Source organism: Artemia franciscana, chromosome 6, assembly GCF_032884065.1.
Source record: "Artemia franciscana chromosome 6, ASM3288406v1, whole genome shotgun sequence".
Lineage (NCBI taxonomy): Eukaryota > Metazoa > Arthropoda > Branchiopoda > Anostraca > Artemiidae > Artemia > Artemia franciscana.
In genome coordinates this window covers 18,735,760-18,749,990 of record NC_088868.1, presented here as the reverse complement: position 1 = coordinate 18,749,990, position 14,231 = coordinate 18,735,760, and the positions used below count along the sequence as shown (strand labels likewise).

Sequence of the window (14,231 nt, the reverse complement as noted above, 5' to 3'; positions counted from 1 at the left end):
ACCGGGACACAGGGGATATAAATGACGACCGGGACACAGGGACACAACTACAACGGGGACGCCGGGGGCACAGAGGGGATATATAAATGACGACTGGGACACAGGGATTGTTCGAATAGAAATTACAGACCGGGACACCGGGACACAAATGACGACCAGGACACCGGGACACAGGGAATATAAATGACGACCGGGGCACTCAAAGAGAAATTACAAACTGGGACACCGGGACACAGGGAATATATTTGACGACCGGTACGCAGGGACACATCATTAGAATAATGAGGTATAGATCTGAATACGGGTTGTTTTTCCCATGGACAATTATATGTTGCATGTTCAAGAGTCAGTAAACCTGACAATCTATTTATATGCAACATATATATATATATATATATATATATATATATATATATATATATATATATATATATATATATATATATATATATATATATATATATATGTATATATATATATATATATATATATATATATATATATATATATATATATATATATATATATATATATATATATATATATATATATATATATATATATATATATATATATATATATATATATATATATATATATATATATATATATATATATATATATATATTCACAGGTGGGACACAGGGACATAACTACAATGGCGCGTAACTAATATGGCGCGTAACGACTTACGCGCGCGGGGGGGCTTGGGGTGGCGCGAAGCGCCACCCCAACAGCTAGTATATATATATATATATATATATATATATATATATATATATATAAGAAAACAGTCTTCCTTTTCTCCTTCTGTCTTTTTTTTTCTAATGTGTTTGTGCTGTTGCATTGGTGATTTCTCTTTTCATTATATATATACATATACATATATATGTTGTTGTCTCTGAATTATTTGTCTTTATTGTTTCTATTGTTTGGTAAATGACGACTTATACTTATTGACGACATGACTGCCTGTCCATGGATTATTCTTTATGGTTGATTGTGTATGGCTATGCTGTTTGACCTATGTGATTGTATGGATGAGTAGAGTAAAGGCCTCATCCAAGTGCTGGTCTATATTAATCACTAATTTAGGAAAACAGTCTTCCTTTTCTCCTTCTGTCTCTTCTTTTTTATGTGTTTGTGCTGTTGCATTGGTGATTTCTCTTTTCATAATATATATATATATATATATATATATAATATATATATATATATATATATATATATATATATATATATATATATATATATATATATATATATAAAGACAAGCCGAAGCAGAAGAAAAAGGTCTTGTCCCACCACCTGAAATAAAAGAAATGAAGTTTCTGCGATATGTCTTTCATAATGACAAAAGTCAAGCCGAAACAAAAATTGAAGGTGCAATAAAAATGCCGTTTCAGGCATGAAGGTACATTTTTTCTCAAATCTGAAACTGAAATTTCTTAAAACCTTCTTAAAATGTAATTCTCTGATTAAACAGAATTTCATAGCTTTCATCATGTTTGAACTATTCGATATTGAGTTTATTGGCCTGAAGAAATCATCTTGCTGAGTTCAATCTGAATGTACATTTTTATTATTCACTGTAATAGTAAATACGTTAAATAATACTAAACGGTGGCATGCTATATTAAATTTTATGAGCCAAAACGGATTTATGACTGAGCGATTACGTCGTATAATAAAAGCGGCAAAGAACTGAAGATGGTTCAGGAAGAAGTGAGAAAAATATATAGCTTTTTTAGAGTTAAATCCTTATTTGTAAAGGGTAACGTGTCGACAGATAAACTTTTGATTGAGAAATGCGACCCCGAAATACCACTTTTTAACTTAGGAGAGTTTGACCGTCAAAAATTTGAGGGGGCATATCACCAGCCCGAAGATGAAGTGAGATACTTTGCACAGCGGCTACCAAAGAACATACCTGATCGTGATAAGTGTATATGACAGTACAAAGAGTGTTAAAACTCAACCCATACCATTAAATCGTTGCGTATAGATAGATAGTAGTAACTTTTTAGTACTCTTTGCATGTAGACATATTTTCTTTTCAAAATATTTTTTCTTTGTTCGGATACATTTCAGCAATAAACATGTTTAGGCTTACCCCGTCTTTATGTATAGAATAGTCATAGTTCATAAGTAAAATCCTTATCTAGGTACATCTTCCCCCTCCACCCGTCTAACGCCCCTCTCAAAATGCCCTCAAACTCATCATCACTCTGGAGCTAAAATGTGCTTTTAAAGACATTTTAATAATAATATTTCCTGGAACCCTAAACCTAACTTTATCGAAGATCTAAGACAAAATTAATACGAAAAACAGTTTTACTGCAAATATAAAGCCGAAAATTCTCATAAAAGCTATCAATAAAGAGATTTGGCACAAATTGTTAAATTGGAGTTCTTCTAGAATGGTGATGAAGGTTTGTATATTGCATTTCTTTTATGAGCCTTCTGTGCCATTTCTCGAGGAATGTGAAGAATTCCTTCAGAGATACTTTTCTTTTACTGGATCTTTTATTTTGCTCTTCGTTACCCCTTTCTAGCATACGGAATCTCCTTTCCCAAGAGCTTCGTTGTGTTTTTGAGCTTTCTTGGCCAGGTAAGAGTGCCCTTTCTTCCATTATTTTCTTACCTGGCCTATATAAAGATGACTTTTGAAAAGAAAAGAGAAAAAACTAACGCCACGAACGTTACTAAAAATGTCATGTTAAAGCATTATCAAAAAAGCATCATAGAGACTACGAAAAAGAGTATATTATAAACCCAAAGTGTGCATGAATAAAAAAACAAACAATAGAACTAACATTACGAATAAAATCGAAACATTGAAAACGTAAATAGAACCATTACCAATCAAAGCATGATAGAAATCATGATAAATATTATATCACGAAACACAAAATTTGCATGAATTTAAAAAAAAAAAGAGATAAAACTAATACTGAAAACGAAAGTTCAATACTCAAAATGTTACGTTAAAGCATAAACAAAAACAAAAAAGTTACATAGTTACATAAACAAAAAAGAGATAAAATTAAAGTTACGGACAAAAATTAAATGCTGAAATGTTAAGTTATAGTATTACCAAAAAATGCACTACAGAGAGTATGACGAATTTTACATAAAGTGTAATGTAACATACCACCGTTTCCTATCATGCTCATACATGTTATACTTTAATTTCGAATGATAATAGTCAATTACTTTATGTTCTACATTCAATAATAAATATGCATATTTAAATGTGAATCCGTAAGATGATGTCTTCAAGCCAATAAACTCGGTATCGATAGTCCAAACATAGTGAAAGCTGTCGAGATACTGTTTAATCAGAGAGTTACATTTTAAGAACGTTTTGAGAAATTTAGGCTTCAGATTTGAGAAAAAATGTGCCTTCATGCCTCAAACGACCTCCTATGCTTAAAAAGTAAAGAAAATACGTTTCTATGATTCAAATGTGTGCTTTTGAATCAGGAAGGCTTAGTTTTGGCTAAAGGAATTGAGGCATCATCACGCTTCTAAACCAAAGCTAATTGACATGAAACCTGATATCTCCATCATTTGTATTAGGTCAAAATTCATTGCAATGAAACTGGTGTGTAAAACGTTTAAACTGGAGTAAAAAAAAAAAAAATGAAGACGGTTGCAAATGATGCAGTCATTTTGAAAGTCGCATTAATAGATTGAAATCTCCATGTCCCTTTTTTGTATTCTTTAACTGATCTGATCCTCCACCCCATTTTTATACTTTTTTTTAAAGATCGAATAACAGTAACCCCCAGGCAATAAATAAAAGCTTCAAAAATTGACAAAACCCCGTAGGAGTATAAGGAACTTTGATAGGGCCTACTGAAACAGCTACCGGGAATTCGGTTAACCTAGTAAAGAAGAAAACAGGAATAGCAGTACCTAGCATATGAGTCAATTAAGAGTTCATTACCCCCAACAGTGTGCATTGGCAAGACCCGTAGCATCAATCTAGGTAGGAGGTGACTGCTAGTATCAATGTAGGCACAGGGCGAATAGTAGCATTCATGTTAGCATGGGACATGGGGAGACTTGTAGGATCAATGTAGGCTTGAGGTGACCAGTAGTATCAATATAGGCATCGGGCCGGGTAGTATTAATATAGGCATGGAGCAACCGGTAGTATCAATGTAGGCATGGAGCAACCGGTAGTATCAATGTAGGCAAGGGGCAACTGGTAGCATTAATGTAGGCATGGGACAACCGGTAGTATCAATATGGGCATGGAGCGTCCGGTAGTACCTGTTTTGGCTACAGATAGAAGAGGCTCAGGAGAGGACGGTAGTAAACATTATGACTATAGGGGAATAGATGACAGCAGTAGGGGCGGTGGAAAATATAGAGGTCCCAGGGGGATCAAGACAGTAGTACGTATTGAGGTCATAGTAGTTTGGTCCCCCAAAATTCTTCCGAATCCAACAGTCTGTGAAATTGAAAAATTAAAAGTTATGTTTTTTGATCGACGGCAGTCCTTGTGTTCGTAAGCGTAATTTATTTGCTTAACTATTAAAATTCAATTTTTTTTTCTTTTACATCGCTAGTACGCTCAAATTCTAAATAAATATTTAATCATTTACTTAAATTTGCATTTTGTACGCATTTATAGGCAATAGCTTAATTATCTTAGTCTATAGTAAAATTGTAAATACAACAATCTATACAGTAATTGAATCATTAGCTTGTCAGCCAAAATCTGAGTCTCGCAGTTGCACTGTCAACAAGAAAGACTTTAAGAATAATACAATAATTTACTCACCATCTGAAATGATAAATTCAAGAAGTTCACTTAAGGGTAAGGAAAGATCTCTTTCTTCTTCTTCTGAACAGCCAAAATCGAGTGCTTTGTAAACTGCATTGCCAAGACAGGAAACAAGCTCAGTTTCTGTCATAGCTCTTACACGTGAACTGTTGCTCCTTCTTTGGCTAATTGTGACACTCTGAGCAGTGAACGTAGCTTCACTGATTGTCCCATCTTTTTTTATTAAGATGTGTTTTAATTCAGTTGTCAAGAAAAGTGCGATGTTTCTCTTGAGGAGATTACTGCAAGTTTTTGATGCCTACAACAAAATCAATTGCACTAAAAATGATAAAAATAAAATTGCAAGAAGAGGTTTCACCTCTGCTTTTATTCCTTTTTTACAAGGATTAATGAATAAAGATAACATATGTGCGTAGTAGTGTTAGGGAACAATTGTTTCCTGGGTGTTCAATAAGCCACAATTTTTTCTGATGAATAGATCTGCCCTCGTAAGCTATTACGACTGTTAGAATTGAATAAATATAGACGTGCACAGTACAGAGAATTCAACTTAACCAATCGGACAAGAACTTTCAGGAAATGTAATTGACCTTTGGGCAATGCACAGACATTAAAAAAAAAAAAAAAAATTGTGAATGAAACGATTTGTGCACAGTGGCTTCATCTGGAGGGAGAAAGTCTTTTCATTAAAAAATAGCTTCTTTTTATTTTCATGGAAAAACTGACAAAACAACAAAATGACCCCCCCCCCTAGATCTTGAAAAATATGATTTTTTCTGTAAACTGGCTCACCTATTGTGCTGTCTTCTAATAACAAAATCAGTGATCTGTAGGTGATTGTTCAGGTAAGGTACTGGGATTTTAAACTGGAAAGCTTTTTTAACGTTGGAATACATAAGAATAATAATCAACCGATCTGACCTTAATAGGGTCAGTGATTTAACATTTGATTTTATGTTCCATTTGGTAGGACAGTTGGGGACACGAAAATTCTCATTTCATCCAATCTAGAATTAAGCAGCCACCCAGCCTAGAAAATAAAACACGTAACATTCCAATTCTGAATGAACCTGCTTCTGAAACTCGTGGCTTTAGATGTCATCATATCACTTGGCTTTAAATGAGGTATATCACAAAGTGATATACCTCAACCATTACATTGCAAAGACCCGGCACCGATAAGTAGGCATATGTGTGAGCCGGCATAAGCTGCACTACCAACTCTTTACCCTGGGATAGATTTTTGAGCACGGAGACATGGATCAACAAATCACCAGTACTGTCTTCATCAACTTCACAACAGTCATCAGAAAGGAATTAACAAGGCAATAGAAAACATGGTCATGTTTAGATCACCTGATTCTCTGAATCAGGATCATCTGATCATCCGATTCTTTCAGGCTTAATATCAACACTAATATCAACACACGTGAGCCTACCTCCAGGTCTCCGGAATGAAGAACTCTCCCGGCTATTTCATATAGACTTTGCTATGAGACACGGATGTACACTATCTTCCAAACTTTGATAGTGAAAGGGTCAAGATTAGTGCTGATTTTATCACCAGCCTGGGTTATGCTAATGATGTTGCCTTCTTAGCGAATCCATAAATAACGCCCAGGAGATGCAGCTTAAAGTCTCCAAAGTTACTACCCCAGCGGACTCTAGGTAAATATTAACAAGATAAAGTCCTGTCTAATACTCCAGTATGCCATAAATCCACCCGCCACAACAGACAAGGGACCACTTGGTGGTAGATGTGCAAAAAGGCAGCAAGTTACTCAGATGCCAGAAAACTTTTCAAACTTCTGAAAGAAGCAACTGGGAACAATAATAAAAAAATCTATATGGGATGAGGGGCAAGGATGGAATGCTTCTGTCAAGTAAAAACAACGTAATTTCAAGATGAATGTGTCCCTTCCAGAAGCTGCTGATACCCATTCACGACATTCTTCCCACACAAACGCCTTCTAATAGTGATGCTACTGCACCCCAACCAAGTGAATTAAGGAATTTTCAAGCAACATCTGAATTTCAAATGCCAGGTGACGTGAAAAAACTCTTGGTTCTATAGCAAGAAGAAGAAAAGCCCCAGCCACACATAGCTAGTACTATTTCTGTGCCACTAAATCAAACCCCACATAGCAACGTCGTTTTTGTGACGCCTCTTCAACAAAAGAGATCAAAGAGCCAATCTCAAAGCTGAGAAATCACAAGATGTCGACTCTATAATGGCTGAAGTTTACAAAGTTACTCCTATTCTTGCTGAGAAACTATATTTATTTAAATACTTGGCCCGGTCTCACGAGCAGCTTCCCATGGAATGGCAAGATTCGGTTACAATTCCAGTCTTGAAGAAAAGTGTCGATACGTAATACAAAAAAATAGATAAATTTTCTTAATAAACATCACTGGAAAGATCTTTGTGATGATCCCACTTAACCAGTTCTGCACAGTCTACAACAAACATATTCATTCCAATCAATCTGGTTTGTGAGCCGACATGGGCTACACTACCAGGTTTTTATTCTGGGATGGATTTTCGAACAAATAGACATACATCAACAAATCACCACTACTGTTCTTATCAACTTCATTACGGCCATCCAAGGAGGAATTCAAAAGGTGATGGAAGAACATGGCGTCCCATTTAAGATTACTCGCCCTGTTAAGATTACTCTCCCTGTTATGTCATATAGACTTTGGTATGGGACAAGGATGTACACTCTCTGCTAACCGGTTATTAAAAAAAGCTATACTACACTTTGAAAGGGTAAAGGTTGGTCCTTATTCCAGTATCACGAGCCTGAATTAAGCTAATGATGTTGCTATTCTTGACGAATCCATCAATATCGCCCAGGACATACTACAAAAATTCTCCAAAGTTGCTACCCCAGAAGGACTTAAGGTTGATATTGATAAGATAAGGTCATGATATGATATCTCCAGGTATAGACTTTACCTCTATAGCCCTAAAAAAAATGGCGAACTGAAGTTGTCACTAACTTCAAGCATCTAAGATCATTTATAGACATCAAAGGTTGGAGTAACCAAGAAATCCAATGTCACTTTGCATCATAGTCTTCTATCTCTGCACAGCTAAAAAAGCTGCTTAGAAATAAGAATGAAATTTACAAAGGAAAAAGACTTCAAAGTTATAATGCCCAGCTGTCTTGTTGTATGGCTGCGAGGTGAGGCCCCTAAAAGCCACCAAGACACATCCCCTCATACTTTAAACAAAGATGTCCGAGGAGTATACTGGGGATACGACCAAGCACCCAACTTATCATCACGGTCATCCATCAGCAATGTGACCAGAAGTTCAATACTGCAACTCTCATTGACTACTGCTACTGGTCCTGGTTTGGCCATGTTTGCCTGAGAGCAACTGAAGCTTTCACAAATCAAAGCATACATTGCAGAACAGCATCTGATTTGAGAACACGTCATAGAGGATAAATCAAAACTTGGCTAAACATTGCCAAGTCTGACCTCAAGCCAAATGGACGTTTCTGGAAGGATGGGTACACATGGAACCTTTCAGGCGCAAAATCATCATCCCACTAACTCAAGTCTATCACCTACAGAACTCAACCGGCAGCCAGATCCTATTGCCAAGGAAAGCTAAATAGCTTGTGTGCTGACCAAAGTACAAGTAAGTAAAGGTAATCATCAGCACTTTCAAATATGCAACTTCTATTTGCTTGTGAATCACTACATAATTTAGGGTACAATATATGTGCTAAATGTACCTAGCCTTCTGATTTAGAAGGCTATAACTGGTTAGTTTCTTGTCAATGTTGATGCATTGGCAAAAGAGTTTCCATGGCCAAACCAATTAATTAGGTAGAAGACACAAATAATTAAACTTGGCAATGTGTCCTGATTTCAAATGCAGGAATAAATCCCAGAAAGATGAAAAAATAAGACTTCATGGTTAGGCTAAATTTGATAATTCATTCCTGATAAGTGTGAATAGCAAAAACTGCTAGTTTTTCTGAATCTGGGGGAATTTTCCTGGTGGGGGGTAATTTATGAGGGGAGAACTTTGCATGGAGGGATTTTCCATATGGGGAAGGAATTTTCAATGGAGGGGGAGCCAGATTTCTCTGAATTATTTAGAAATTATTTGTCTCGTTTTTTATCAGATTATTTGTTTTGCTTGTTAGCAATACACTACTTAAGAATAGTTAATACTATTTTACACTTCCTCTTGGAACATTTCAACACCCTGCATATAGTTGAAAATATTTTCAACACTAAAATTTTTCGGTACTTTTCAGAAAGGTTCTTATTATTCTATTCAAACAACCCTAATGTTTCACCAGTCGTTCTTAAAGAATTGGGATAAAAGTCAATCTTTAGCGTGAGGGCCGGGGTATTGAGGAGGGTACAGCCCCCTTATACATATAATAAATAGTTTTGGCTTTAAACAGGGAGATTTTCACATTTGGAAGATAGTTTCTGGAGGTGAACTTTCCAGAGGAAATTTTACACAGGGGAGGGGGGGGGAACTTTGTTAAAATTAATATTAAAATTCCGTTTTAAATGTTCATGTACGGTGAACCAAATTCGAATCTGCATCAGTTGAAAAACGTTCAGAAGTTTTTTTTTAACTGAAAGTAAGGACCGACATCAAAACTTAAAACGAAAAGAAATTATTCGGTATATAAAAGGGGTGGTTCCCTCCTCAATGCCTCGCTCTTTAAGCTGAAGATTGCCTCTTTGTCACAAGTCAACTTTTTAAAGTAATAAAAAACTTTAGCGTAAAGACCGAGGCGTAGATGAGGTCACAACCCCTTTCATATATGGAACAATTTCTGTTTGTTTTAAGTTTTAATGTCACTGCTTACTTTTAGTTGAAAAAATATTAGTTTTTTATTTATTCTAAAAGAAAAGTTTGTTCTTTTTAATGCATAATATATTGTTCAGCATCTTGAGGTAGCAAGAACAAAATATTGCTGTGCCCAGGACCTCTAATAGGTTTTAGAATCGCTTGTACACTTGCTGTCGTATTGTATGAGCATGTAGTTGTTTAAAAATAAGACAGATTAGTGGATTTGGGATGATTTCAAGGTATTTTCTTTATGTAAGCTTGGGAATTACAGTGTATAACTCGCCCAGTACAGATGACAGGGTGACAGTACAGTGGTGACAGATCACCCACTTGAGCGTTAAAAATACCTCATTTTTTCTAGTTTTTCCTCTCCCTTCTGCTCCCCAGATGGTCAAATCGGGGATAACGATCAAGTCAATTTGTGCAGGTCCCAGACACGCCAGCCAATTTTCATCGTCCTAGCACGTCCAGAAATACCGGACTCGCCAAAGCGCTGGACCCCCCGAAGAGAGCGGATCCAGTCCGGTTACGTCAATCACGTATCTACGACATTTGCTTATTCTACCCAACAAGTTTCATCCCAATTTCTCCACTCTAAGCGTTTTCCAAGATTTCCCGTTTAGCCCTCCAACTCCCCCCAATATCACCGGATACGGTCGGGATTTAAAATAACAGCTCTGAGACACTAGGTCCTTCTAAATGTCAAATTTCATTAAGATCCGATCACCCATTTGTAAGTTAAAAATACATCATTTTTAAAATTTTTCCTCTCCTTCCAGCCCCCCAGATGGTCGAGTCGAGGAAACGACTGTTATCAAATCTATTTGTGAAGGTCCCTGACACGCATACCAATTTACACCATCCTAGCACGTCCAGAAGCACCAAACTCGCCAAAGCACCGGAACTCCCCCAACTCCCCCAAAGAGAGCATATCCTGTGCAGTTACGTCAATCATGTATCTAGAACTTGTGCTTATTCTTCCCATCATGATTCATCCCGATCTCTCCACTCTAAGCGTTTTCTAAGTTTTCCAGTTTCCAAGATTTATGTTTCCCCCCTCCAACCCCCTATGTCCCTGGATCCAATTCGAATTGAAAATGGAGTTCTGAGACATAAGATCTTTCTATATATCAAGTTTCATTAAGATCCGAATTACCCATTTGTAAGACAAAGTTACTTAAATTTTCACGTTTTCCAAGATTTCCGGTTTCCCCCTCCAACTCTCCCCAATATCACTGGATCTGGTCGGGATTTAAAAAAAAGCTCTGAGAAACGATATCCTTCTAAATATCAAATTTCCAGATCCAATCCATCCAAAGATCCAATCACCCGTTTGTAAGTTAAAAATACCTATTTTTTTCTAATTTTTCTGACGAAACCGTCCCCCACCCCCCCCACCCCCCAGATGGTCAAATCGGGAAAGCGACTATTTCTAGTTTAATCCGGTCTGGTCCCTGATAAGCCTGCCAAATTTCATCGTCCTAGCTTACCTGGAAGTGCCCAAACTAGCAAAACCAGGACAGACCAACAGAATTTGCGATCATTATATGTCACTTGGTAAATACCAAGTGCCATAAAAAAAAAAAAAAAAAAAAACTACAATGGATAAATTTTACCTGGAACAATATGGCCCAAGCCTGTTGTTCACTTATAGAACTGTTAAAAATGTTTACGATTGAGCTTAGATCAATGCAGCCACTTGAATCAAGAACACACTTAGTGAAGTTATGAACTTGCACTTTATTATGAAACACATGTACTGCATCCATTGCCTGAAAAACAGAAGAAAAGATCATTAGGTTGAAGAATGAGACCATAGCCTTTTTTTAAACTGTTGTTTTAAATCTAACGCGTTAAAAGTTAAATCTTGCTGTTCGTACAATGTTTACTATTAAATCAACACATCAGAACTACTCCTGACTATGAAGTTTGGAAACAAATATATAATCAAAAAAATGTATGTACATGCTGTTTAAAGCCAGCTTTAACATAGGGGATATAAGGTGCATGTACAGAAATATTATTGATTTACATACAGATAGCTATATTCTCCGAGTTGATTTATTGGTAGTGTTCTCTAGTGTGGAAGAAAACAAGAGCAAGTAGGAAAGGCATATTGGTTCTGACTTGCCTCTAGGTCTTAAACTGCTGGGAAGAGGTAGCTTGAACACCATACTCACACTTCCCACATATCCAATTTTCTTCTTTTTATTTTCCTTATTTGTTATTGTATTTGCTATCTGTGAACCAGAAGGATTATAATCCTTTGTAAGTGTATAGTTAAAATTACAAAAAGCATATACATCAAGACTGTATTGGTGACAAAAGAATCGAAAGAAAAAGCAGAGGAAAACCAGTTAGAAGACAAAAGGAAACTATTTTAGATCCCAAGTGCTATTTCTCCGAAGAATAAGAAGAAGATCATAGAAGTTATAACATTAAGGGGCAAATGGCATATTCCTAAAAGAATGTAGCATGAAAAGTTAAATATTATTACTCACACAATGTTCACTACTAATTCAACATAGGACAACTACTCCTGAATAAGAAATATGGAAACAAATATATAAGTTAAAATATAGGTACATGTTTTTTGTAGGTATGTGGAACTGTTTAGAGCCAATTTTAACATAGGGGATGAAAGGTGCATGTATAGAAGTATTATTGATGTACTTATGGATATCTATATTCTCTGAGTTGGTTTATTGGTACTGTTCTGCAGTGCAGAAGAGACCAAGAGCAAGTAGGAAAGATATACTGGTTCTGAGTAGCCTATAGGCCTTAAACTGCTAGGACACAAGTTCTTTTTAACTGAAAGTAAGGATCAACATTAAAATTTAAAACAAACAGAAGTTATTACGTATATAAAGGGGTTTGCCCCCCCCCCACGTCAATGCCTGGCTCTTTACACTAAAGTTTTTTGAGTACTTTCAAAAGAGCTATTTATTCTCATTAAACAGCCTTGGGATTCAGGGGCCATTCTAAAAAAAAATTGGAACAACATTTGAACTTTAGCGTAAAGAGTGGGGTATTGACGAGGGGGCAAACCCCCTAATATACATAATAATTTCTGTTCGTTTTAGGTTTTAACTTTCAGTTAAAAAAAACTTGTTTTTTTTTTACTTAATCTAAAGAATAAGAACATAGAAGTTCAAACTTTAGGGGTTGAATGGTACATTCCTACAGAAATATTGAGGGTAGTGAGAAGTAAAAAGTTTTTTTTTCACTTCTTTTTCCAGAAATGTGGGTAATTTGGACTAAACCTTAACAAGGAAAGGGGAAGGGGGTTTTCTAATCCAACCATCCTTGTACCATTCTTGCTATTTACCCAATAGACAAAAAACAAAATTAAGCATAAAGTACCAAAGCTTTGTTACAAATTTGTTTATATCCGATTCAGGCACTGACATTATATTCAATAGGCAGGAGTGAAATCAGTTCATTTCTTATATTAGAATAGGCATCACAACAACAGATATTGTTCTATCCTTTCTGGATAGTTCTCCTTGTATTTGTAAAGTTGCAAGATCAATCAAATAACAGAATTCCACCAGGTGTAGCTGTGGATTGGTGAAATCAGATGGGTTCCAAAATTGACCTGCTGGCAAAACCCACAAATATTCTTGAGGACTGTTCTGAGAATAGTCCTCCATGCCTTATCTTGTCATATCTTTTTTTTCAGTCTACAAGGTGATTATTCCAAAAAGCCTTTCCTCTCAAACTTCTATCTGGTCTTCAGCAGAAGTGGTCAAACCAAAGAAGACAATGACAGTAGGTTACACTCCCAATGTCAAGCTTAAGCTCAGAGCATATAAAAACAAAGCCATTACATTGCTCCATCTTCCTACTTCAATACTCAACTTTCGTTTTGAACAATGAACCAAAGGCAGTGATGAAGCCTATAAGAACGTGCACAATGATCTGCAGGTGATTGGTCCTTTTTTCCAGAAACTGGTTGACCCATCCCATTCAAGCTCTAGAACTACTTTGATTAGGATGGGTTGTTTGGTTTCCTGTTGGTTTCTAGTAGTTGAGCAGAGCAGTTGCAAAGAGTATGGTAGCTTTACTAATCAAGGGTAAAGCCAAATAATTTTTGCACTCCTATCTATTCTTTTTATTGAATATGGTTATTAAGTTATGAGTTGTAACATTCTTTTGCAAACCCTCTTGGGATGAGAGGCAGCAGAAGAGGCTCTGTTTTTTTTTGACAAGATCAAAACGGATCTGGATAAGATCACATTGATTCCTGGACCTGGCAAATTTGGCAATGTAGGAGAACCACAGAAAAGAATTTTCCATTTAATAAAATAGTATGACAATATATTTGCAGATCCATCATAAAAAAAAAGAAAAGAGATGGAGAATAAAAAAAAAGAAACTAGAAAAAGGGAAATACAACTAAACACAAACAAATACTGAAAAAAATCAAATACCTTGATAAATTATTGCAAGACGGATGGATGGTTCATTTTTGAAAGATGTGTATTGTATACAGACTTGCTTTTCTAAAGCTATGACAGGGCTGTCTAAGCTGAATTTTCTAACAAGATAAGAGTTGCAAGCCATTGTTGAAAAGTGAAGGGGAAGAAAAGGCAG

General features: G+C 36.0%; 1 protein-coding gene across 2 annotated transcripts in view; it reads right to left on the bottom strand.

Moving 5' to 3' along the window:
• The window catches only part of LOC136028144 (protein spire homolog 1-like), a 68,100-nt gene that overhangs the window by 47,535 nt on the left and 6,334 nt on the right, over positions 1-14,231 (bottom strand). For both annotated transcript variants that reach the window (XM_065705805.1, XM_065705806.1), the window contains exons 2-3: positions 11,252-11,407; positions 4,796-5,096 (exon numbers count right to left, since the gene is read on the bottom strand). In XM_065705805.1, coding sequence (XP_065561877.1) covers positions 4,796-5,096; positions 11,252-11,404 — 454 coding nt within the window. In that variant the 5' untranslated portion in view covers positions 11,405-11,407. The remainder of the gene's footprint in view (positions 1-4,795; positions 5,097-11,251; positions 11,408-14,231) is intronic.